Raw genomic sequence first — 26,388 nt, forward strand, 5'->3', positions numbered from 1 at the left:
TATGCATCAAATGTCAAACTGATGATTTTTAGAAATGTTTTGGAAGATTTTCCTATGTACAATCAAGTAACCCCGGGGGCGGGGCTAATTTTACCCCGGGGGTCATGATTTGAACAAAGTTTGTAGAAGTCTACTAGGAAATGTTACATATCAAATATCTAAGATCTAGGCCTTCTGGTTTATTTTTAGCAAATTTATGAAGATTTCCCTATGTACAATCAAGTTACCACTGGGGCGGGGTCAATTTGACCCTGGGGTCAAGATTTGAACAAATTTTGTAGAGGTCCACTAGGCAATGCTACATGTCAAATATCTAAGATCTAGGCCTTCTGGTTTATTTTTTAGAAAATATTTGAAGATTTTCCTATGTACAATCAAGAAGCCCCATGGGGCGGGGTCGATTTGACCCCGGGGGTCATGATTTGAACAAATTTTGTAGAAGTCTACTAGGTTTATTTTTAGAATTTTTTTAAGATTTTCCTATGTAACATCAAGTGACCCCTTGGGCAGGGTCAATTTTGACCCGGGGGTCATGATTTGAAAAAAACTTGTAGAGGTCCACTAGGCAATGCTACACGTCAAATATCTAAGATCTAGGCCTTCTGGTTTATTTTTAGAAATTTTTTGAAGATTTCCTATGTAAAAATCAAGTGACCCCTGGGGCGGGGTCAAGTTTTGACCCCGGGGTCATGATTTGAACAACTTTAGTAGAGGTCCACTAGGCAATGCTACATGTCAAATATCTAAGCTCTAGGACTTCTGGTTTTTGAGAAGAAGATTTTTTAAGATTCTCCTATGTAAAAATCAAGTGACCCCTGGGGCGGGGTCAATTTTGACCCCGGGGTCATGATTTGAACAAATTTAATAGAGGTCCACTAGGCAATGCTTCACACCAAATATCTAAGCTCTAGGCCTTCTGGTTTTTGAGAAGAAGATTTTTAAAGTTTTTCCTTTCTGTTGCCATGGCAACCAGAGGTCTGCATCGAATTCAATTCTTTGAATAATTTTTGTAGAGATTCACCCAAGGAACATTCCTGTGGAGTTTGGATGAAATTGGCCTAGCGGTTTATGAGGAGATGTCATTTAAAGTAAAAGTTTACGGACGACGGACGGTGACTGATCAGAATAGCTCACCCTGAGCCTTTGGCTCTGGTGAGCTAAAAATACAACCTCTATCGCATACACAATGTTTTTCTTTGATTTGACCTAGTGACCTACTGTTTAACTAAGATATGGACAAGGGTAGGATAGCTTTCCATATACATTTGTTTTTCGTATAGTCAAGCTAAAAAAACATAATAACGGCAACTTTATAACAACTAACCACTTAGCTTTCCCCAGTGTCTACAATATACGTTGGTTATACAGTATTAGCAAAGACTTAAATTGGCATTTATGTCCTTGGTAATAGCTCGTCGATTACAAGACCTCTTGACCGGACCAAAGTCACTGCCATCTTATCTATTGCCACAAATGGACACTGCATTTGGTCTAATTTGTTTTGTGTTTTGTACAGTTTTACATCTCACCAACACAGTTCAAGTATTATGGTATTGTAAGAAGATACAAACAAATCTAAGTAAACATATTCCAACATTAATAAATATGTTATATCCATGGTATATAGAAAACAACATAATATGTAAGGGCATACCACTATCATAACATGATACCAGGCTAATTATGACAAAGCACCTGACAACAGACGAACATGCATGGTCTACAACACATCGGTCAACCCAGGAAGTTAGTTTCAAAATTAATGCTGCCTCGTGTACATGTTCAAACTGCTCTATGCATTGCATCTGGTTCAACATTTGCAGGTCTCATTAATCAACAGTGACATTCTTGTCTTTTAATGTCTGGGACAGTAGAGTAGAAATTAAGATCTGGTGTTCACAAGTGAGAAATACTTCGATCTTCCAGTTAATTTTTTTTTCATTTCACGTTTAGCCCATCTAAATTCTTAAGCAGTGAAAATTGATCTATTTTCATTGTGAAAAATTCGGCTATATTTCACTCTTATTTCCCTATAACTCAATGAAAGCAATGTTATAAAGCAAGTTATGGTCACAAGTGGCTCTGATTGATATGCCGTTTTGTTTTTGTTGGTCTTAATGCCACAATGACACAATCATAGGTCATATGACGATTTTCAGCTTTTCATGATAGAAAAGATCCCATTGCTTTTACGGGCATTATTGCAGACACGTAAGGGCTCCTGTAGGTAGCGTGAAGAAGCAAGCTGAATGGCTTCCTCATAAGAACAAGGCAGTCTGAAAGACAGCTATATCCCCCGCCGCTGTTATGGATAGTGAAAGGGTCGATGGTATTGGGTGGAAGCGTTGATGTTGTTAAGTATATTTCACAGTCCATGTATGACGCCATCAATGAATTTAAAAATCCTTCAAGGGGTTTAGGAGATACAGAGCGGGCACAAAATGGAAGGCTCAAACCTTTGACCTTGAGTTGTAACCTTGACCTTGAGCTAGCATGGCTGACTCATGAGTTCTGCACATCATCTTGATGAAGTGATCATTTGACCCAAGTTTCATGAAAATCCTTCTAGGGGTTTAGGAGATACAGAGCGGACACAAAAATGGAAGGCTCAAACATTTGACCTTGAGTTGTAACCTTGACCTTGAGCCGACTCATGAGTTCTGCATATCGTCTTAATGAGGCGATCATTTGAACCAAGTTTCATGAAAATCCTTCAAGGGGTTTAGGAGATACAGAGTGGACACAATATGTTACGGATGGACTGACGCACGGACGGAAAAACGGATGGACAGAAGGACGGACAGAGACAATCCCTATAACACCCCACCACTCGTGGCGGGGGATTAAAAATACATCGAACACAAACGACAAGGAGCAAACAATTCGAAGTCACTGCCCTTAACAACATGGCTAATTTGCATTCAGAATAGAAATGTTAAAATTTAACAGAAATATCTATGTATAAAATTTAATGTAAATGAAAACTCTATTGCCTTATGTCAAATAACAGAAATAATAACATTAATAAAACACGTTTACTTATCTGCAAAACTGTTACAGAAAGAAAGACTTTGCATAGAGTAACAATCGAGATGTGAATAATAAAACAACCAACCCAGTATCTTGTGTATTTGATGCAAGTAAGTTGTGCCCTTGTCCACCTATTTCAGCCCCGCATTTACATCTGGCTACTACATAAGGTCTACCGCACTACATATATAAATGAGGTTACATAAAATATAATATTAGTTAACATGATAACATACCAATCAATGAAACAGAGTCTGTTTTCTATTTCATTTCACTATGAATTTTTAAAATGAATACATCGATGCCTAGTTATATAATAGACTCTGTACCATTCATTCAGTAAGAAGTTTAAAAAATTATAAATGACATACAAACATGCAGTTAGGAAATTAAACTCTGAAACCGTGACCTTACAGACGAATATAACATAACGCAGTCTACTGCACCGCCAAATGCTAATTCACCTAAGTGTATAAAATGTAGAGTGTAAAGAGGTAAATGTATGTCTACTGGTGACTCCACTTATTTTATTGTATAGACATGTTATGTGTTGACATAGCAAAATTAAGTAAACTCTCAAATAAGTGTGGACATTCCAAAAATACTGTGTCTTTTCTTTTGGGAAGTGAAGTAGGGGTGGGGAGTAAATCCCAAAATGTGCAACTTCACATGCTGAATAATATTTCAATACGGCTTCAAGACTCTAGGTCAAATACTTTTTGACATATGTGTGACAGAATCTTTCAGACCCTTTATGAATATTTTTGACAAAGTCAAGAACCATAACTCTGATATGGCTGAGCTAAATTAGAAACAGAATCTCAGGTGCACAACTTTACATACACAAAGACATTCCTATGTTTTACATGAATCTACATCAAAAACATTTGAGTTAATGTAACACAAAATTTTCGGTCCTTTATGCATACATTTGACTAAGTCAGGGGCCAGAACAGTGGTCTTGATGAGTCTAGGTCAAATACTTTTACAGAGATGCAGGACATAAATGTTGATTGATGGACAGAAATACGGACAAAAGCTAATAAAAACATGCAACATGATTGAGTTACGAGCAATGCATCTGACAGATTATTTGTTCAGAGAGTGATTGCTGAGGGGATATGACTGACCCTTGGTCCAGAACATTTCCCGGGCGAAGTTGATATCCCTCTCCCCCTATAGGTGCACCACAGTCTCTGCAATTGCCAACTGTAGCTGGCCGACCACACTAGGTTGCAAAAGCGTAGATAAATTGCATATATCAATTTACTGACAATTATAAAATTACAAAATATCTTGTAAACGGTTTATACTTGATATTTGACCTTTGACTTCTAAGTGTGACACTGACCTAAGACCTAGAGACCCTGGGTTGTTAGCTCTGCATGTTGTCATGACAAGGTAACTATCTGGTGCTAATGTTATGAAAATCTTTCAAGTGCTTTAGAAAATATGGAACAGACAAGAAGTTAAGATGTTTGAACTTTGACCACCATGTGTTACCTTGAACTTGGACCAAGTGACCTGGGTTGTGTGCTCTACACAATGTCTTGATGAAGTTAATTATTGATGTGGCCTTATTATGTACCAGGCTCAATTACTTTTGTTGCTATTATAGCAGTCAAAATTTTTGCCATAATACAAAAAGTGTGCATAACAGGGAATCATCTCATGGTCATTTGTCACCATTCCTTGTTTCTTCAAAAGACCTTACATATCCCTGTTTTGCAAAATCTTGGAGACAAAGGACAGACAATGAATAGCATACCTATAGATAAAACATCTATTCGGGAATGTTATGTATCTTGTCTGCTACTAGCAAATTTTTAAAAACCTATGAAACATTAAATTTGCGGAGCTATTTTTAACTTACATTTCCAATCACATAGGGATGACCATTTGGACAACCTGTAGAAGAAAATATAAAATAAATTTAAAGATTTCGATGACTGTAATTAATTTTCTGGTACCAAAGATTGTGATATTTCTTAAACTAGAATATTGATTAAGTATATAAAAAGATAACACTACCGAATTAAACTTTGTTTTCTGTTTTTATTGGGTATGACGTCTTACTGAAAAAATTTAGGTCATATCGCAATTTTTTTCTAGATTAGCTATGATGGATGAGAATCTCAGATGCTTTTCTCGGTACTGTTTCTATCATAGGCGTACACCTGGGTAGAACCATCAACCTACCGTAACCCAGCTGAATGGCACAGGTGAGAAATCAAAATTGAAAATACTTTGAATACTACCACTGCTGAAAAACTTTCTTATTCAGTTATGTAAAAAACGGGTTACATAAAAAAGAAAGCAAATTAATTAATATTATAGAATTAAATTAAAAAGTATGGCGTTAATCCATGTGTAAACCCTGTCTTTAATGAACATATTTAGGATAAAGACACTTCAAAAATTAAATTAATCCTTAAAATTCCAAGAAAACATGTTTCCACACTAATATTTCTTTTTATGATAGAATTTACTTTTGTTCTCAGCATCAAATATTTTACCAAATTTTGAATGGAAATCATGATCACTGCATAAGAAATGATCTAAGGCTGAAGCACGGTTTCGTTGTTAAGAAATAATAAAGTTATTGCCGTTTCTCGAATATTACTGCAATTAGTTTTGGCGTTGACACAATGCCAAAATGCCCACATGAATACAACAGGATGGCCCTATATCGTTCGCCTTAGTTTAGTTGTTGCTTGAATAGTTAAAAGTTTCTACTAAATAAATACAGGCACGTAATGTGTATGTTTTTGTGTCTTTTTTTGGAAGTACGGAGGGGGGCGGGGTTGAAGTGGAGTAAGACATTGGGGAAATGATGTGATATGACAATATCAAACATAGAGATTTTTAAAGTTTCCACTACATAAAAAAGGGATATAGTGACCACACCCCCTGGTGGCAATGCTTTTTTTACAAAACAGAAATATTTCTACAATCTTCATAAAAGGTCACCCAAGAAACATTCATGTAATATTATTTTTAAATTGGGCCTGCTGTTTCTAATAAGAATATTTTTAAAGTTTTCAATATACATGTATACATACAAGGAAAAATTCGCCACAACCCCTGGAGGCCATGTTTTTGACGAAACAAATAATTTGAACAATCTTGGTAAAGAATCACACAAGGACCATTTGTGTGAAATTATTTCAAACTCAGGCCAACAGTTTCATACAAAAATATATTTTGTGAAACTATGTAAAAATCGGGCAAGCGGTTCCATACAAGAAGATTCTTAAAGTTTCCACTATATTCATATTGGGAAAAGTGACCATGCCCTCTTGCAGCCATGTTTTTTGAGGAATTGAAATAATTTGACCACTCTTGGTAAAGGATCACAAAAGGACCATTTGTGTGAAATTATTTCAAATCGGACCAGCAGTTTCATACAAGAAGATTTTTAAAGTTTCCACTATATACATATAGTGAAAAATGACCACGTCCCCTGGCGGCCATGTTTTTTGACGAATCGTAATAATTTGAACAAACTTGACAGGGTTTACTTAAAGAGCATTTGTGTGAAATAATTTCAAAATCGGACAAGCAGTTTAAAAGAAGCTGCTGTTAGAAGATTTTTCTATTTTTAGCTCTGACGACACCTTTGTGCAACCAAGCGAAACCATTTGAACAATTTTGAAAGAGAACCACCCAAGGAACATCCAGGCCAAGTTTCATCAACTTCCATCCAATGGTTTTAGAGATGTTGTTTAAAGAAAAGTATGGAAGGACGGACGGTGAGCGATCACAATAGCTCACCCTGAGCAATTTGTGCTCAGGTGAGCTAATATGGTGAACAAGGGGGTCATTGATGTATGAACAATCAAACTGCTTGATATAATGAATATTTCAATTAATATGAAGTACAAATGCCTCCGTATCACGTACGGTAGAAGACTGGATTTTCCGCTGCATTGTTCTGACGTGCTGCTAACAAAGCTTCTTTTATGTCTTCTAAATCATCCTGCGGCATTGTTGGTAAAAACATGTACTGTAATAAGTTAAAAGCATAGTGTACATAGGCAATAAAATACATTTCAGGTGAACGGTCCTTGAAAGAAGAAAGATGAAAACATTTCATGACACATGTTCCTTGAAAACATTTCATAGAATATTATAAAGTTCGTCAATAAAATCTGTCTGTCCTTTAGAAGCATAGAACACAACCAAGCAGAATAATAGCAGACTCTGTTTGATTGAGTGTGCTCATAAGAGGTATTGAAATGTGCAACACCTACCACGCCTCCTAGCACCGGCTTAAGCAAAAATCTATTACACATTAATTGAATGGACTCCATGATCCCAAAGGACCAGAAAATATAACAACACTGAATCCAAGTATGGGGAGAAGTTTCATTTAAATTTGGTGAAAACTGTAGGAGCGTAGTACACAAGAAACAAATATTTCTTTTTGTAGGGCCTAGAGTCACAATGACACAAGTTAGATCATTTGGCCGCTTTTTTAGCTATTGACGGTGGAGAAAGACCCCAGGTGCTCCTTGGGAATGATCAAATGCCTGGGCGGACAACTGGGTAAAATTTCCACAAGCTTCTCTAAGCTAGTTAGATGGCTTCCTCTCATAATGAATTCTTTGCCCCAAGTGAGTTTTCGAACCCACATCAGCAAGGAACAAGTGATTCAAAGCTGACGACTCTAACTATTCGGCCACGGAGGTCCAACAAGGTACAGATATAGCTGTAACATATATTAGTACAAAGAGGCATAAGTCAAGCAAAATAAATGAACATGAAACTCCATAAGATGCATGTCTACATCATGCTGATGATGTACACTAAGTTTCACTTGAATTTGTTGGAAACTGTAGATGGAGATAGGTAAGAAAGAAAGTGATGGACATTCCTCAAAGGTCAACACCGTGGCATAAAAACATGATTCTAAAAAGGGTGCCATAGTCACAATATACGCCCGTCGAGAGCTTGTTAAGTTGCCATTCTTGTATCTGACCTTTGACCTCTAAGTGTGACCTTGACCTTAGACCTAGGGACCTGGCTCTTGCGCATGACAATCCGTCTTATGATGGTGAATAATTGTGCCAAGTTACATCAAAATACCTCCATGCATGAAGAAGAAATGCTCCGGCCAAAGTTGTCATTCTTGTATCTGACCATTGCCCTTTAAGTGTGACCTTGACCTTAGACCTAGGGACCTGGTTCTTGCGCATGACACTCCGTCTCATGATGGTGAACAATTGTGCCAATTGACATCAAAATCCCTCCATGCATGAAGAAGAAATGTTCGTGACAAAGTCATTCTTGAATTTGACCTTTGACCTCTAAGTGTGACCGTGACCTTAGACCTATGGACCTGGTTCTTGCGCATGACACTCAGTCTCATGGTGGTGAACATTTGTGCCAAGTTACATCAAAATCCCTCTGTGCATGAAGAAATGCCCCGGACAGTCATTCTTGTATCTGACCTTTGGCGTCTAAGTGTGACCTTGACCTTAGACCTAGGGACCTGGTTCTTGCGCATGAAACTCCATCTCATGGTGGTGAACATTTGTGCCAAGTTACATTAAAATCCCTCCATGCATGAAAAAGAACTGCTCTGGACAAAGTCATTCTTGAATTTGACCTTTGACCTCTAAGTGTGACCTTGACCTTAGTCCCAGGAACCTGGTTCATGCGCAGGACACTCTGTCTCATGATGGTGAACATTTGTGCCAAGTTACATCAAAATCCCTCCATGCATGAAGAAGAAATGCTCCAGATAAAGTTTGTGGACGCCATCCGCCCACCAAGGGCGTTCCCATAATACGTCCCGTCTTAGTAAGGCGTATAAAAAGGCGATCAGTAACACCGATGGATGCTCCCTGAAATTACTGTAGAACAAGTGAATGAAGTATTGCCATGCAATACAAAGTCCCCTACTGGAAGGCACCTAATTTTTTCTACTGCAGTATAACATAATGAACTGATATCTGTCAATGATGTATAAACAATATTGTACTACATATACAATATGTTATAACATTATAACAACACACTTGGATTAAAATGTGCATATATAAAAACCCACAGTTGTTTTCATATTGAATTTTTTTGGCTGATTATAAAAATGTTATCATGTAAGTTATTTATAGTAACAACAGAGGGAAATTAATCTTTAAAAAAAAAAAGAAAAAAAAAAATTAATAATATAAGTCCACAAGAAACTCTTTACCAGGTAGAGATAGGTCAAAATACACCTAAAAATTGGATGTAACATGCATGCTGTACCACAGAAAAGTGGTCTCGATTTTTCTCTACTGCCAGTAATAAAAAAGTTACAATAAAATCTATTTATAGTAACAACAAAGGGATGTAATTCTAAAAACAAGGGTGCCTCATGGTGGTGAACATTTGGTCCAAGTTACATCAAAATCCCTCCATGCATGAAGAAGAAATGTTCCATACAAAGTCATTCTTGAATTTGACCTTTGACTTCTAAATATGACCTTGACCTTAGACCTAGGGACCTGGTTCTTGCGCATGACATGTTGTCTCATCCAGGGGAATATTTGTGCCAACTGATATCTAAATCCTGCTTTGCATGACAAAGTTATAGACCGGAAAGGAAAAAAATCCTCTTGACCTTTGATCTCAAAGTGTGACCTTGACCTTTAAGCTAGGGTACTGGGTGTTGCGCATGACATGTCGTCTCATCATGGGAAACATTTATGCCAAGTAATATTAAAATCCCTTCATGGATGGCAGATTTATGGACGGGACAGGAAAAAAACTCTGCTGACATTTGACCCCCAATTGTGACCTTGACCTTTGAGCTAGGGGTCCGGGATTTGCGCATGACACGTCGTCTCATCATGGGGAACACTTGTGCTAAGTAATATTAAAATCCCTTTATGAATGTCAGAGTTATGGACCGGACACGAACAGACCCTGTTCATGCTATGTTAACATTTGACTGCTAAGTGTGACCTTGACCTTTGAGCTAGGGGTCTGAAAGTTGTGCATGACATATCGTCTTATTATGAGGTACATTTGTGCCAAGTAATATTAAAATCCCTTCATAGATGGGAGAGTTATGGACCGGACAGGAAAAAAACCTTGTTGACCTTTGACCTCCAATTGTGACCTTGACCTTTAAGCTAGGGGTCCAGGTTTTGCGCATGACACGTCGTCTCCTCATGGGGAACATTTGTGCCAAGTAATATTAAAATCTCTTCATGGATGGGAGAGTTATGGACCGGACAGGAAGAAAGCCCTGTTGACCTTTGACCTCCAATTGTGACCTTGACCTTTGAGCTAGGAGTCCGGGATTTGCGCACGACACATCATCTCATCATGGGGAACATTTGTGCCAAGTAATACTAAAATCCCTTCAAGGATGGGAGAGTTGTGGACCGGACAGGAAAAAAGCCCTGTTGACCTTTGACCTCCTATTGTGGCCTTGACCTTTGAGCTAGGGGTCTGGGTTTTGCGCATGACACGTCGTCTCATCATGGGGAACATTTGTGCCAAGTAATATTAAAATCCCTTCATGGATGACAGAGTTATGGACCGGACACGAAATTGCGGACGGACGGAATGACGGAATGACGGAATGACAGAATGACGGAATGACGGAAAGACGGAATGACGGAAAAGAGCATTCCTATAGTCCCCAAAACTGGTTTTCAACCAGTAGGGGACTAATAAGGGGCTTTTCAGTGACTGTGTAAAGGACAAATGTGGTCAGCAAGAGTTGTGGTTCTTTAACACTGCACTCCCTCTCACTGATCTCTATGAAGATGTAAAGAATCAAGTCAAAATAGGACCACCTAGAGTTATGATTCCTTGTCATTGCACTTTCTCTCACAGACCTCTATTAATATGTAAAGTATCAAGTCAATATCTTGCATAGTATTCGAGTTATGCCCCAGACAAGGGTTTCTAACAAAAGGGAGATAATTCAAAAATGGGGCCACCAAGAGTTATGGTTCCTTGTCACTCCCCTTCTCTCCATGAGCCCTATCATTGTATAAATTCACAACTTACTTGGTATCTTCAATACTTTTTTACTTATCCTCCGGACAAGAAGTGTGACGGACTGAGAGACAGATGGACGGAAGAACAAAGGGACAACTATATGCTCGCCTCACCCTTCAGAGACCACACAAAATCAGATTTTGAATACTAAAGGAGTTGTTGACACCTGATTTGAATTCTGTGATCACTAATAATTCTGTACTTGAACCATATGGCCTATTGTACTAAATGAAATAAAAACAAAAGGGTTATGGGCCTAAGTTGCTTGCCTGAAAATGACCTTTTACCATTTGACCTTGCAAGCTTTAATATCTGATAATTTGAAACTTGCAAAGGATCTTTTCATTTCTCTGTTGTTTAGCGAAAATAATACAAAGAAAATATTCTCAAGATGAATCTTAAATAGATAGATAACCAGATTCTCTTCATACAAATTAAACGGGGTACTTGTATAAACAAACTTCATCCAAGACCATCAAAGCAAAAATTACATATAGAATGTAAGAACACTCCCATTAATACTAATTTGTTTAAAGGTGCTTTGCATTATTACCACAGGCACCAACTCAAAAGGGGCCTAGTTGAGCTATTTAACTGTTCTTCAGAACGGACCTTAAAATGCTACAGACCAAGCTTGGCAAAGACTCATCGGGCATCTTCGGGCGGAAGTTCTTGATAACTCGAGTGTCGGTGCGAGATATTGGAAAACTGTGTTCTTAATTTGAGCCGCACAAACGCAAAGAACGTGCAATCAAGAGCATTCAAGATGGCAGCGCCCATCATTTCGCTGCAAGAAACACTAGCAATACATCAAATGGCCTAGGGATTCATTAGCATACAACAAAGATCTAGCAATGCTTTACTGCACAAATAATAAGATATAATTAACATTTTAAAGACAAATAAATCAATTTCACTGGGGCACACAGCCATTTCGCCGCCATTTTGTTGAGTGTTCTCGAACCGTGTTCCTGGTGCTCCCCGTAAAAGGTGGTGTAAAATTTTGACCCGCAGTGTTCTCGGATCATGTTCTTGGCATCGAGCGTGACTTTTTTCTAACGGAACAGGCGCCAAAACGCCACAAACATATTCTCATGTCAAGAACATTCCGCCTGAAGACGCCCATCAAGTGCTTCATGAGAGGAAGCCATTTAAAGATTTTTTTTTATCTTTTGTGCTGGTGGTCCCTTAGAGCCAAGCGGAAAAAACGTTCACAAAAGACCTTAGAAGGATGCTAAATGCAAAATCTGGAAACGATTCATCAGATGGTTCATGAGCTGAAAATTGTTTAAAAGTGCTAAAGACTTATGTTTTGGTGCACCATCAAACGGAGCAACAGGAGTAGTCGTTTAGAGTTTTTTTTTTATTTTTAACTTTGGCAGCCCCTTAAACAAGTTAAGCAGACCCATCTGAACAAACTTGAGAAAGAACATTACAAAGATGCTAAAGACCAAAACCAGTGAAGATCAATGAAGAGTTTGATGGGTTATTCTATTTTTAGCTCTGGCGGCTCTTTAAAGGGGACAAGCAGAACCATTTGAACAAATATTAGAGAGGATCAAACACGGCTGCTACAGACCAAGTTTGGTGAAGGTCATGAGAAGTAGTTTAAAAAGTTCTTTTTTCTATTTTTAGCTCTGGCAGCCCCTAAAAGGGTTAAGCTGAATTATTAAATGCGAGAGATGTCCATGCAGGATGGTTCTGACACAGTTTGATGATGATCCATCATGTCGTTCAGGTGAAGTAGTAATTTATGAGATTTATTTTCATGTTTAGCTCTGGCAGCCCCCAAGCGTCCCTATTTGAATAAATTTTGGACAGGAATTACATTTATGCTACAGAAAAAGTCTGATAAATATCTAACAAGCAGTCCATTAGAAAAGTTTGCTTTTTTAACGTATTTCTATTTTTACCCCATACAAGGGACCAAGCAACCTGATTTGAAATTTGGCTAGGACCTTACAATGATGCTACAAACCAAGTTTGATGATGATACCGCAAGTAGTTCATGAGAGGTTTTCCTAGCTCTGGTGACCAATAAAAGGGATAAAGCTGAGCCATTGACAGAGGTTCATGCAATGATGCTACTGACTAAGTTTCGTGTAATTCTGACGTGCGGGTTCAATGTTTCAGTAAATATGTTGACTAAGTCATGCATTACAAGAACGAACAGGCGAGAGAAAGAAAGAAAAAGATGATCCACCAACTAGAAATCATCCAATGCAATAGATACAAAAAAATATTAAATGGAAATATCCAAATGTAGAATGCCGACTTAATATAATGGAAAAAATACATACACCACATGTTTGAGGATTTGACATCAGAGTCTGTAAGGGATAAAGCAGAGTTCTGTCTCCTTTCAGATACGTCATGACAGACAGAAAGTGAAAAATAAGGCACTGTATTCCCTGTAAGCGTAAATCTTCACCTTCTGTAGTCACAAGATGTTTAGGAACCAGCTGGTTCATAATCAGCTTTTGCATGAAACCCTGTAAATCATAAAATATATTTAACCAATAGTTTACAAATGCAGTATTATATGAAGCATGCACACAACTATAAAACCTGTTCATTAAATAGATCTGACTATGGTAAATTTGTTAAATACAATCACCTTTTGAATTAACAAAGACTGCATGCATCCATGAAAAAGCAGGGTTGCTAGTTGCAATGGAATATAACATCAAAAGGACTATCAACTTTTCTGGCAAAAGATATTGAAATTGTTATTATATATTTTTTCTTTATGCCCACTAATATAGAACTTCGCTACAATTTCTTACCTTATTTTTGACTGCTTCACAATCTTGAACAAATGTATTCAATGTATCCATGACCTAAAAGATGAAAACATCTTGTTATGTTCCATGTTTTGTTTATTGGGTTGAAATTAATATTCCTTGTTTTTCCTAACTCATTTTTCTATCTGCCATTTATAATCGTATTTAACCTTTTCTTTTATTTGCATTTTTAAAATTTCATCATTTACACAAAACATAGTCATAAAAACCTGGCTTTATTATTTGTAAATGACGAATTTTAATAACACATATTACCTTCCACATACATGTATAACAATATAGGCACATACCTGCGTTTTTAGTTTCCTCTGTTGCTGTGGATACAGATATGAACTTGTTATCTCTCTGTGTACTGCAAGTTGCAGCATGGGTTCAACTCTTAATCCAGCAGTTTGCATCTCCTAATTACAGAAATAATTACTTTAGTGTGATGCTAAATTTAAGCTTTATGAAAAATAAAAGCTGCATGACAAATGTACCTTATATACCTGTCTGTGTAAGACAGAATTCTACGCCTACTCCCCGCCCCACACACACCGCCACACCACCGATGAAGGGTAGAAAAAAAACCAGAACGTTAGTGACCTTTTTATTATTACCGGAGGCTGTCACCCTCAGGCAGGCGTTTAAGATCATTTTTCTTGCATATCACGTTGTAAATGGATCACGATGACAAAATTACCTGAGTATTTTCTGGCATTATGTGAGTAGTTGATGACTTACTTATATGTTGCTATTTTTGACAAGATTATTCCCTAGGGAAAGACAGGAATATCTATCTCTGGCACATGATCAGACAAATGTATACTTCCCCACCAGGTCGGCAAGTTTTAGAAGTCATAATGTGACCTGTTAAAGCCTCAAATGATAAAACTGTTGTCAGCAGCAAACTTTACCTGAACTGTGTCAAGTAGGTGCTCAACATTTTCACCGAGTACCACTTTTGTTATTGCTTCCCTGATATTTTTGTAGTGGTCACCACATACAATATACCTGTCTGAAACTTCCACAACCTAGCAACAAAATATTTATATTGCTTATAAAACACTATCTAAGACACTTTCTGTAAATCATAAATATAACACAAAAGTTTTTTTAATTTGTACAAGCAATCTACATACTGTGTAGTTTCTTTGATTTAACAACTTCAAGTTTTTAAGACTATATGTTTAAGCATTCTATTTATTTTTAACGAGGACACCACTAAAGAACTTAAGCATTAAAAACGAGACGGAAAACATGTTCATAAAAAGTTCATTTGTTTGTTTTGGGTTTAACGCCGTTTTCCAACAGTATTTCAGTACTTGTATGTTTTAGTGTATGCAGTAAGGCGAAAGATATACCATCATTACCTGATCTCTATTTGCATCTTTCATACCGATCCATCTAAGAAATGGTACTGGATTAAGGCATATAGTTTGATATACATCTATACCATAGCATCTACAGATGTGTTTCACCAGATATATCCTAAAGAAAGATTTGCACAGTACAAAAATTGAAGAACATACAGAAATAGTGACTTAAGCATAAAGATCATCTACAACATTATCAGCCTTCATAAACAACTTGACAGGACTGGTGTAATCTTGTACTGCATGGATATATTTTCAAGGTAATTTATACATCAACTAGGCGAATAGCACCTTTTTCAAATGTTCACTGTACTGTACCTTGTCCAATTAACATCTGTATCCTCACATAGTGTTTGCGCTGCCTCTATAAGTTTCCTCACTCGTCGATCAACATGTCTGGGATCCACGTCATTCATTACTATATCTGCAACATATCTGGCTGTAACAGCGAGGCCCATTCTAGCACTAGCCAATCCATATAATTTCTCAACAGACAGTCCTTCGCTTGCAATGTTTTGAGTAGCTCTACGTAAGGCCTCAGATGCATACTGTGTTACATCCACATCTGTCCTAGTTGCTTCTTGGGTGAACATGTCCTGTGTAAAAAAGATAAACTTGTCACCTTACTAAATGCCTTGAAATAGCTGGCAACAGCTATTTTTGTTGATAATCATGAACAATTAAAACCCAAACAATTTACACAAATTTTTATGTAAATGCACACCAGGATAGTTGAACTCTCTGTGAGATTTACCAAAGTGCTTGTGTTAGTAGAAAGTGTTGTTAATGACGACATAAAAATTTTGTATTAAAATATAGTTTAAATCAATCAGATACATATATTATTTTGTACATTTATAAACTCCTGCTGCAACAATACATGGTATTTACCTCTAGACACTGGATGACAAGCAAACACAGCTCAACATACTGTTGCTCTTGGTCAGGTGAATTGCTTTTAATCAAGCCCCCTGCTTCAGTTAAATAACGTTCAAGATTGTCTGTAACATTATCCTCACTGAAAACATAAAATGTACTAAACTCAATGAGAAATACTATCACTTATGATTCAGGGGTGAAGTCAGTCTCTATTTGATTTTTTTTCACATCATTCAACACCCTAACAGTCAAATTTATAAAACATTTTAATATATAGTGTTTAACTGCCACCCCTCTGACCTCCAAGGCTAAGCAATCACATTCGCTTGCTTGGAATGTGCTATTCCTATTGAATAATTGCACCCCTTGTTTAGAACAGGAGCTCAAACCCACAGATAAGAAAGAGCAGGTGAACTGAAGCAATCCAGGTGCCTCAGGAGAGGCTGGTGGTTTTACCCAGGTGCTTGCTTGTGCCAAAAATAATGCTGTATGAATGTCTTCCTCCACAACTAAATGCATTTAATAAGTTTTGTTTGTTTGTTTGTTTTGGGTTTAACGCCGTTTTTCAACAGTATTTCAGTCATGTAACGGCGGGCAGTTAACCTAACCAGTGTTCCTGGATTCTGTACCAGTACAAACCTGTTCTCCGCAAGTAACTGCCAACTTCCCCACATGAATCAGAGGTGGAGGACTAATGATTTCAGACACAATGTCGTTTATCAAATAGTCACGGAGAACATACGCCCCGCCCGAGGATCGAACTCGCGACCCCGAGATCCGTAGACCAACGCTCTTACCTACTGAGCTAAGCGGGCGGGCTCATTTAATAAGTTGTGGTATGACTTAAAAGTGTTTTAAATCTTTTGTTTAACGTCACATGAACACAATTATAAGTCGTATGATGGCTTTTCAGCTTTTCACAGGGTAGGAAAACAAAACCTGTCCCTCTAAGTACTATTTTGTCCCTTTTTTGTTTTTGGTTGGGTTCATTATTTCACCAGAGGCAGGCACCAGGGTAGAACCACAGACCTTCCGTTAACCAGCCAGATGGTTTCCTCATATGAAGAGCTCAATGCCCCAAGCAAGGCTCGAACACACACTGGTTAGAGATAAGTGGTTTGAAGCCAGCAACCTCAATAAACGAGGCCCATATTGCATCACAGATGGCCATTTTGGTAGAACTGACCTTTCGCAAACCAGCTAGATGAGATTCTCACATTAAATGCATTCTACATCCATATGAAATTTATAACCTACTGCATTGAGGGGCAAGTGATTCAAACCCGTTAGCCTTAACAATTCTGCCAAACTAAACAGCTGCCATGTTACTTAAACAAACAGAAATTTGTCAGTTTAATGATTTACAATAAAATCTTTGATATATAAATGTCTGATGAGGCATCAAAATCAAAATGTCATCATACTATTATTTAAATGCTTCTCCCCAATTTTTGAAGTTACTTCAAAACAGCTAGAAAATTAAAGGAAAACAAGAGCTGTCTCCATAGGATGACACATGCCCCCGATGGCACTTTGAATGAATAGTTATGGCCAATGTTAGAGTTGAGGACCTTTGACCTACGGAGCTGGGTCTTGCGCGCGACACGTCGCCTTACTGTGTCACACATTCATGCATAGTTATTTTAAAATCCATGTATGAATGACAAAGATATGGACCGGACATGCCCATCAATGCACTATCATGAAAAATGACCTTTAAAGTCTAAGTGTGACCTTGATCTTTGAGCTACGAACCTGGGTCTTGCGCACGACACGTCGTCTAACTGTGGTACACATTCATGCCGAGTTATTTGAAAATCCATCCATCGATGACAAAGATATGGGTCGGACACGCCCATCAATGCACTATCCTTTATCGTCTAAGTGTGACCTTGACCTTTGAGCTACGGACCTGGGTCTTGGACGCGACACGTCGTCTTACTGTGGTACACATTTATGCCAAGTTATTTGAAAATCCATCCATCGATGACAAAGATATGGACCGGACACGCCCATCAATGCACTATCCTTTAATGTCTAAGTGTGACCTTGACCTTTGAGCTACGGACCTGGGTCTTGCGCGCGACACGTCGTCTTACTGTGGTACACATTCATGCCAAGTTATTTGAAAATCCATCCATCGATGACAAAGATATGGACCGGACACGCCATCAATGCACTATCCTTTAATGTCTAAGCGTGACCTTGACCTTTGAGCTACGACCTGGGTCTTGCGCGCGACATGTTGTCTTACTGTGGTACACATTCATGCCAACTTATTTGAAAATCCATCCATCGATGACAAAGATATGGACCGGACACGAAAATTGCGGACAGACCGACAGACGGTTCAAAAACTATATGCCTCCCTTCAGGGGCATAAAAATTCTCGTCATTTTTTATGACGTAACACCAAGTTAGCTAAGAAATGCTTGTGATGTACGCGTAATGAAAATAAATTGGATTTTTTTAATATAATTTTATTTGTTTTCATGGCAAGTAAAGCATCACAAACATCCAATTCAGTCGGTATGAAACTAACTAAAATGCGTGTTTGAAATTAGATTTGTTTACATTAATATTGCTTTTATACATTTTGAGTAGTAGGCACTAGTTTAATGCGTAAGTCTCAGTTTTAGTCTAATGTGTAAGTCTCAGTTTTAGTTTAATGTGTACGTTTCAATTTTATCAATTTTATCAATTATACTAAATTACCTTGTTCTCATAAGAAGCTGTAGAAGAAAAGATCTGAACACAGGGTTGGGATCTATTCCTGTGTTAAATATTGACAGATCCCGCGTGCGCTGGTGATTCCCTCTTGTTGTGAAAAATATATAACTAAGCAATTTTTCCACAACCTCTTTCGATGGTGCATTGTTGTTGGCAAAACATAACTGGGAAACAATGTCCATGAAGAACGTGTTGCATCTTCTTTGATAGTCTTGTAGTTTATCTATGGCATTTCTGAAATAATAAATATGGTAACATATTTTCAAATGTGTTGCAAATTGAGTATGTTTGTTTGTTTTATGTTTAGCATTACTTTTCACCAGTAATTAAGTTACGTAACAATGAACAATTAACCTAATCAGTGCTCCTGGATACCAGTACTAAAATTACCCATATTTCAGAAAACAAAACAGAAGCATTATTCTTAAAGACGGTTAACTGCTGTATCTTTAAAAAAGCTAACCTATACGTTACTTTGACATAATTCAAATATTTTTTCTACAATCAACCAAAACCGTCGTTTATTTGCACAACCAGGCCTGATACTGATCATTATTAGTCAGTTGTTACGGTTGCTTAAGCGTAGCCTGCACGTTTAAAGCCAGTCTCTGACAACTGCGTAAGGGAGTAGACTCTTACGCTCAGTGGTTAGAGCACTGAACTAGCACCCGAGCGACTCTCATTTGAAGTCGCCACAGGAAGTTGGGATTTTTCGCCATAAAAATGTTATGCTCTTTGATTGCTTACAGTTTACAGTCACATGATGGCGGCTCGTTTGGGATACCGACTTTATCTCATGCCGAAAAATGGCACTGTCATGGACGAGCCCACATCTTGCGACTTTACGCCATAACAAACAAACAGCTTAGCATTTGATGACAAAAAAATCCCAACTGCCTGTGTTGGGATTCGAACTCGGGTGCTACTCAAATGCTCTAACCACTGAGTCAAAGAGACGACTCCCTGACACAGCTGTCAGAGATTGGCATTAAACGTGCAGACTATGCGTACGCAACTGTAACACTTCCCCTCCAGCAACTTAAAACAATTTGACACAACACTAGTCATCGCCATCAAGTTTGAACAAAAATATGATTTAAAATGTCACAAAATGTCAAACTTAAAGAAGTTGGCTGGAAAATACTGATATGTTCATACACATAAGCTGATGTGATATCCCTTATTATACAATATCTGATCAAAATTTGCAAGTTATCTCGGACAAACGGACATATGTACCAACTGATGTCATAACAAAATCAATTGTTATGTTTACCTTTACGTTGTTCTATGAGTGATCAAACATGAAATTTTAGTAAGGTAATAGTTCAAAGAAAATATCAATTTTCTTGCTAGCTTCGTTAGTATTCCTGTCAGATGGATGGACAGACATACAATTCTGGCAAATACGATATCTAAGATTCCCCATTTCAGAGCAGTTAAACACTTCTCACTGAAATACAAACTCAAAATTTACTTTTTCGCAATTTGGCGCCTTGGTTGCCAGTCATCAGGAAATTCCTGGTGGCATTTTGCACATGCATTCTCCCCCAGTGCTTTCATACCATCATAGCACTGGTCACACAAAAGATCTTTGCAGGGCAGTGCAATTGGTGGCCCTTCCAGGACAGACTCGCACTGGCTGCATTTTACTTCATCCCTGAAATGATAGGAATAATATGAAAAGGTCAAAATAAAATACTATGTATCTATATACTATAATCTTTGATAAACGGAAATCAGAAAACAGAAATCAGCTTCTTATACATGTAGATGTGTTAATGCGTGTATATATGTGTGTGCATGTTGAAGCTTATTAATAGCCAAAACAGGTCACATGGGCAACTCCTCCATACGACTGCTGGTAATTTTGGATACAGTAGACATTCCTATTCCAGAGGTTTCCATGGTTCTACAGTATGCTAGATGTAAAACACTCATAAAAGGGATTCTTTTCTGAAAGTTAGTAATTTTAGTTGCACTGGGCACTTGAATTTACTTCGTAGCCAGAAAAAAATTAGCATGCTCTTACCCTATATACTCCTTCATTGCTAGTTTATTACAACTTTTGAGGAATTTTTCCACACCTGCCAGTGACTTCATATCTTTCAAATCTGTCTCTTCACCAAGCAACTGTAAGTACATATTATTTGTTAGCAAAGACTTATACTAAATGATCTTTATCTAACCAAGCAATCTCTATATGTAATTAACAATTAGTTTGAACAAGAAGATCCATTTTTTGATATTCCATTCCTCTTTAAATTGAATCAATGATGCCAAATCACTAATGTGAGCTCATCAGTTTCTATCAACTCCAAATGCTGTATAATTTGATGACATGTCACATCATGAGATTCACATATAACTCTTGTTTGTGTTACTTGTTTACTGAAATCTTGTTTCGGTATTTATTCTTTAATTTTACCTGCAAAAATAATATATTTGTGCAACTTATAGGTTGGCAGTCAACAAGTTGACAATATACACATGTAATTTACTTTAATCGTTGGTATTCAGGTATTTTAGAACTAATACATACTGCCCATAGTGGCATACAATGTTTGATTGTAATTTTGTCTTCCTTCTCAGATGCACAGACATGTTCCAGAAACAACTTCACGACCATAACTCTACTCCACAATCCCCTGAAAAATATTGAACAAATACATTTTTTTTCTTCCCGTTTTGCCTTGCAAAGTGTTATGACTGTATGTTCCTTATCGGCCTTATACAATGATTGCAAGTGTCACAGGTAAATTTGACTGGTGTTTGTGCTATGATGATAAAGTAAGTACGACTGATTTAATATTACATGGCAATGTATACATGTTCAAGTTAAAGACAGTTTCGTTATAAAGACTGGTTGATTGATCCCGACTGCCTTCATATGAAGATTCACTCCAGATCACATTACAGTTATAACTTCCTTGAAGTAAATTTACTAGTAAAATACTCACTTTGCCCTACGCACTGACTGAATGCTATGGGCCCCATACAGTGTTGGATCTTCTGCATGTAAGCTGATCACTTTCTCTACAACAGGTCTGTAACGATGAACTCTATTCAACCAGTGGGACCGGCCACGTAGGTTGTTTAAATCGGTACCTTTAGGTGATAGGTTTTCCAGAAGAAGACACAAGGCCGAAAACGTCTGAAAACCAAAATAAGACTGTTGCACAGTTTTGCTTCCACTAAGTGTTGTAGTTATTTGACTATGAGTTTAATGACAGAAATTAACCTTACATGCTTCTTTCACTCAAATGCTGTTAAAAATTTATGCATCCTTCATCGATGTTTAGGTTCTGAAATACTTTTTCATTTCACCCTCTCAGAACTGTAGTAGTTAATTTACCTTATCACTAACGTACTGGTTCCAAAATGTTTTCTGAAGCAACAAAAACTTTAATCTTTCAGGCCACACCAAATTGAAAAGTTGTTCATCGAATTTTTTTCTGAAAAAAAACTGAGGTGGCGAGCGAAAAAATAATTTAAATATTTTTTTTGTTTTTTTAGAAAATCAGGAGCGAGCGAAGAAATATATTTGTCTTCATTTGGCTCTCGACTGACTAATAAAAACCTTAAAATAGAATGTATAGCCCTTTTACATCAAAAAATAACTCCCCAGGAATTGAGAAAATCTGACCTGCAGACGCACAACAACGCGAACTCGTGAAAAAAGGTAATAACATTGGCATACAGTACACTGTAATCAAATAATGTATGCTTTTGAAAATGCTGTTAGAAAATATGTAATAAACAACAATGCATAACCTTACACCATACTTATCACATACATATGTGACTTGAATATTTACTGCTATGAAAATGTAGCATTCTTAGCTGACTTTACAAAGTTTTTAACACATGAAATATCTCTGTAAGTGTAATACTAGACCTATTAAAGCTTTTGATTTGAAACTTAGAATAGTTATTTACTGTCAAAGTCTACACCAGGAGAAACAATACTCTTAAGTCTGAATTTAGACAGAGTTATGTCCCTCTTTGACATAGAATATTTTTATTTAATTTTTATGTAATGACCAATAGCTCTGTTACTTTCAAAGTTTCTGACTATTATGCCCCTTTAACTGGCAAAGCTCTGATTCAGAAAAGTCGAGCATGATGTCGTATGTACAGCTCTTTTCCTAACTTTAAACTTTCATAACATATAAAACTTGTTGAAACAAAGTCTAAATTAAGGTCTGAAATGGAGATTAACATGCATTAACATTAGTCTACTAAATGATTTGAAAATCTGAAAATCGAAACTGGTCTAAAAACAACTCATAATGTACATTCCTTACCCCACCAACTTTCGTATGCAAATGCTGATCATTTGGACAGGAAAAACAGAAAACAGATAAGTGACATGCATCAATAAGTATTTACCCTTATCAAAATAATGTAGATTGATGTTATCAAATGAATTAGTATGTTTTTCTTCATCCAGTTTTCAATGAAATAAATCGATTTTTGCAGCATGTAATTTGGTAAACATTTGAAGAAAATGGCGTAACTGCATAAAGGGGATATAACTTTAATGCAACTAAATATGTGTTATGATCTATTATAGACGATGTGAGCGTAGTATGTATTTATTTTAATTAAAATCCATTTGAGAACAATCTGGGATTGGAATTATAAGCATTTATACACTTTTACTTCCGTAAAAAGTAGCGCACCAAAAAATGTTGGACTGATTTTTTCCAATGGGGGAGCGCAAGCAAAAAAAACAAAAAAATTATTTTTTTGTGTTTCTGTAAATATACGAGCGGCAAATCCGATGAACAACTTCTTAACTTGGTGAGGCCTCAGTATATTTTAAAGAATGTTACAGATGAAGTCAAACAGTATCAAATAAGTTACCAAAACAGGTTTCACACAAAGATCTATTAAATGAAATATTCACTTTTTCCTTGTTAAATAGTATCCATTAAAACAGTATCTATTAGTTTATTAGACACTAATGTACTACTTACAAATTCCTGCTCCTTGAACATGAAATGATCGGGATTCTTTTCTTTTAAGTCTATGATAGTGGCACTACATTCTGACCATACACTGTTCATCGCTCTAAAGTATGTAAGCCTTGGAGCAAGTTTCTGGTAGGCCATATGAGCATTCACTAGGCTATGTAGCAGTATGCTCTCTGTTGTGTCATTTGCCATTCGATTGGTTACATAGAATACTGACTGGCACACCAACTGAAATATATTACATGAAACAATCAAGCAAGTTACTTTCAATAATATTAAACATTGTCATATGGCACTACTTGTTAATTTTCCTTAAAATATGAGCCTTTCAGACAGGCTCTCACTTTAATACCAGCGTTTTCAGTGACATTTATCTGAGAATTTCAAAGTAACAAATATAACGTATTTTTGGCGAAAAATATAAAATACACACAATTTGATTAAAACCACTTAAAAAAATAAAAATAAAACAAATAGTTCTTTCTTTTAAATGTGATATCAAATATCTTTTGCTCAAGTATACCAGATCTTACATTTCCGCTTGTTGCCAAATGAACTGCAAAAATGTATAGAATCAGAATTTCTTATTGAAAGACATTTTGATCTTACAATGAAACACATATCAACTATATGTTTTGTTTGTTTTGGGTTTAACGCCGTTTTTCCAACAGTATTTCAGTTATGTAACGGCGGGTCTATATGAGACTGTATCTGTGCAGAACTATCTAACAACAAGTAAATAAGGTTCTGGTGATTAAATGGAATGGTTTATTACATCTGGCTGGGTAAAAAGATAAATATTTGTAACACAGTGGTTGGTAATGACTTTTTCACTGTTATCTGTATTACTACTGTTTGCAGATGAAATTGCCCCATCACCTTTTTGAAATTGATAGAGTAATATGTTTACATCACCAAAGCGCGGCAAAGCTGAAGCTCTTTTGGAGTAATCCTGACAGGTAAACCCCACTCCATTCGCTAGCTTTTTTCCCAATAAATTATGTATTCACCTTGTCGCTTGAAAGAATTCAATTTGTCCTTTTTTCTTTATCTTGACGTCACCTATTAATCTGCCCAACACTATCACGTACACAAAGCGCGCTCTTTGAAGTGTCAATGTAACAAGATGCAAGGGCCAAGAGTATTTATGTCCAAAAATAGGCCCAGTATCGCCGTCCTAACTTAATCGATTGGAAAAGTCATGAAAAGGTACAACAATGTGAGTATAATGGATACGTTGCTTAAATTTAAAACATTCATTTTTCATCTACGTCCAAACGAGAACAGTGTTTTTTGTTCATTTTGACCATTATTATCGACGAGTAAAAAATGGAAAGATACAGCAAGGTGTATAAGGTGTTATCGAACTGTATCAAGCTACACAACACTTGTATTGGTCATATCCATAAAAATCTTATTAATTTGTGATTCAAATTTCTGCAGAATGCATAATAAAATCTTCAGTAATTTAACTATCGCAAATCTTACTCCACTATAGTTTTTTAGTCTAGGTCTAGACTATTGTTCTTTTTACTTTTTTTTGGATGGGTGCGGGTCCTTTACATGCATGTATGTGAATTTATCTATTATTTATTTGAACGGTTAATTGCCCGTCGTTCAAACACTATTTCAGTTATTTACAGACAGGCAGTTGGTAAGCCTTGTCTTCGTTCATGGGAAGAACAAGTTCTAGACTCAAATATTCCATAAGAAATAACCGACTTATTCAACTAAAGAGGCATGGTCGCCATTGGTCGGTTCCGGGAATCAAACTTATGACCTTCAATCAATGATAGGTTATAGTGATTTAAAATGAGCGACGCCAACAACTCGACCACGAGTCAGTCATGTTTTATATTGTGAAAGCTAAACACGACATACATTATTTAAAGGAAAAGTCTGCAGCAAAAGGCACTGAAATTTAGGCAGAACAATGCCTATATTGTATTAGAGGGTTCCGTTTTTTACACATCCACGCGACCTAATTTAGTGTACCTGCTCAACGTAATATTTTGTGGCAATTAGGATTCATTTAAAATTTAAATGACGACAAGTATATCTTTTACTTTTCGGTTAAACACCATTTTCAAGAGTATTTTTAAATCAACCTTTTATCGTGTAAAATTCTTAACCGACTTTTTGCGTAAAGTAATCTTACCTTGTATCGGAAAAAAGTTAACCGAAAGGGTGGAGTCACCCATATAGACGAGGTCCAAACATAGCTTCAGCATCGCCATTTTTGAGACATAAAGGTAAAATGCTATCAATCTTAAACAAGGGGGTCATGATGACCATGGATCGCTCACCTGAGTAATATGAGCTACATGTTTCAAATGTCAAACTGATGATTTTTAGAATTTTTTTTTGGAAGATTTTCCAATGTACAATCAAGTAACCCCTGGGGTCATGATTTGAACAAGGCTTGTAGAAGTCTACTAGGCAATGTAACATATCAAATGTCTACGATCTAGGCCTTCTGGTTTATTTTAAGCAAATTTATGAAGACTTCCCTATGTACAATCAAGTAACCTCTTGGCCTGGGTCAATTTGACCCTGGGGGGTCATGATTTGAACAAAGTTTGTAGAAGTCTACTAGGCAATGCTACA

The 26,388-nt window shown here is 36.9% G+C and overlaps 1 protein-coding gene across 1 annotated transcript in view; it reads right to left on the bottom strand.

Moving 5' to 3' along the window:
* LOC123552655 (E3 ubiquitin-protein ligase rnf213-alpha-like) overlaps positions 1 to 26,388 on the bottom strand; it is a 128,875-nt gene that overhangs the window by 11,945 nt on the left and 90,542 nt on the right. Inside the window, exons 52-67 of the mRNA XM_053540034.1 lie at positions 23,785 to 24,009; positions 21,763 to 21,956; positions 21,345 to 21,450; positions 20,835 to 20,935; positions 20,280 to 20,462; positions 18,788 to 19,036; positions 16,085 to 16,211; positions 15,512 to 15,789; positions 15,191 to 15,308; positions 14,735 to 14,851; positions 14,129 to 14,239; positions 13,821 to 13,874; positions 13,335 to 13,526; positions 6,934 to 7,036; positions 4,904 to 4,938; positions 3,116 to 3,210 (exon numbers count right to left, since the gene is read on the bottom strand). Coding sequence (XP_053396009.1) covers positions 3,116 to 3,210; positions 4,904 to 4,938; positions 6,934 to 7,036; positions 13,335 to 13,526; positions 13,821 to 13,874; positions 14,129 to 14,239; positions 14,735 to 14,851; positions 15,191 to 15,308; positions 15,512 to 15,789; positions 16,085 to 16,211; positions 18,788 to 19,036; positions 20,280 to 20,462; positions 20,835 to 20,935; positions 21,345 to 21,450; positions 21,763 to 21,956; positions 23,785 to 24,009 — 2,288 coding nt within the window. The remainder of the gene's footprint in view (positions 1 to 3,115; positions 3,211 to 4,903; positions 4,939 to 6,933; positions 7,037 to 13,334; positions 13,527 to 13,820; positions 13,875 to 14,128; positions 14,240 to 14,734; positions 14,852 to 15,190; positions 15,309 to 15,511; positions 15,790 to 16,084; positions 16,212 to 18,787; positions 19,037 to 20,279; positions 20,463 to 20,834; positions 20,936 to 21,344; positions 21,451 to 21,762; positions 21,957 to 23,784; positions 24,010 to 26,388) is intronic.

The sequence above is a fragment of the Mercenaria mercenaria genome, chromosome 4 (assembly GCF_021730395.1).
Source record: "Mercenaria mercenaria strain notata chromosome 4, MADL_Memer_1, whole genome shotgun sequence".
NCBI classification, from domain to species: domain Eukaryota; kingdom Metazoa; phylum Mollusca; class Bivalvia; order Venerida; family Veneridae; genus Mercenaria; species Mercenaria mercenaria.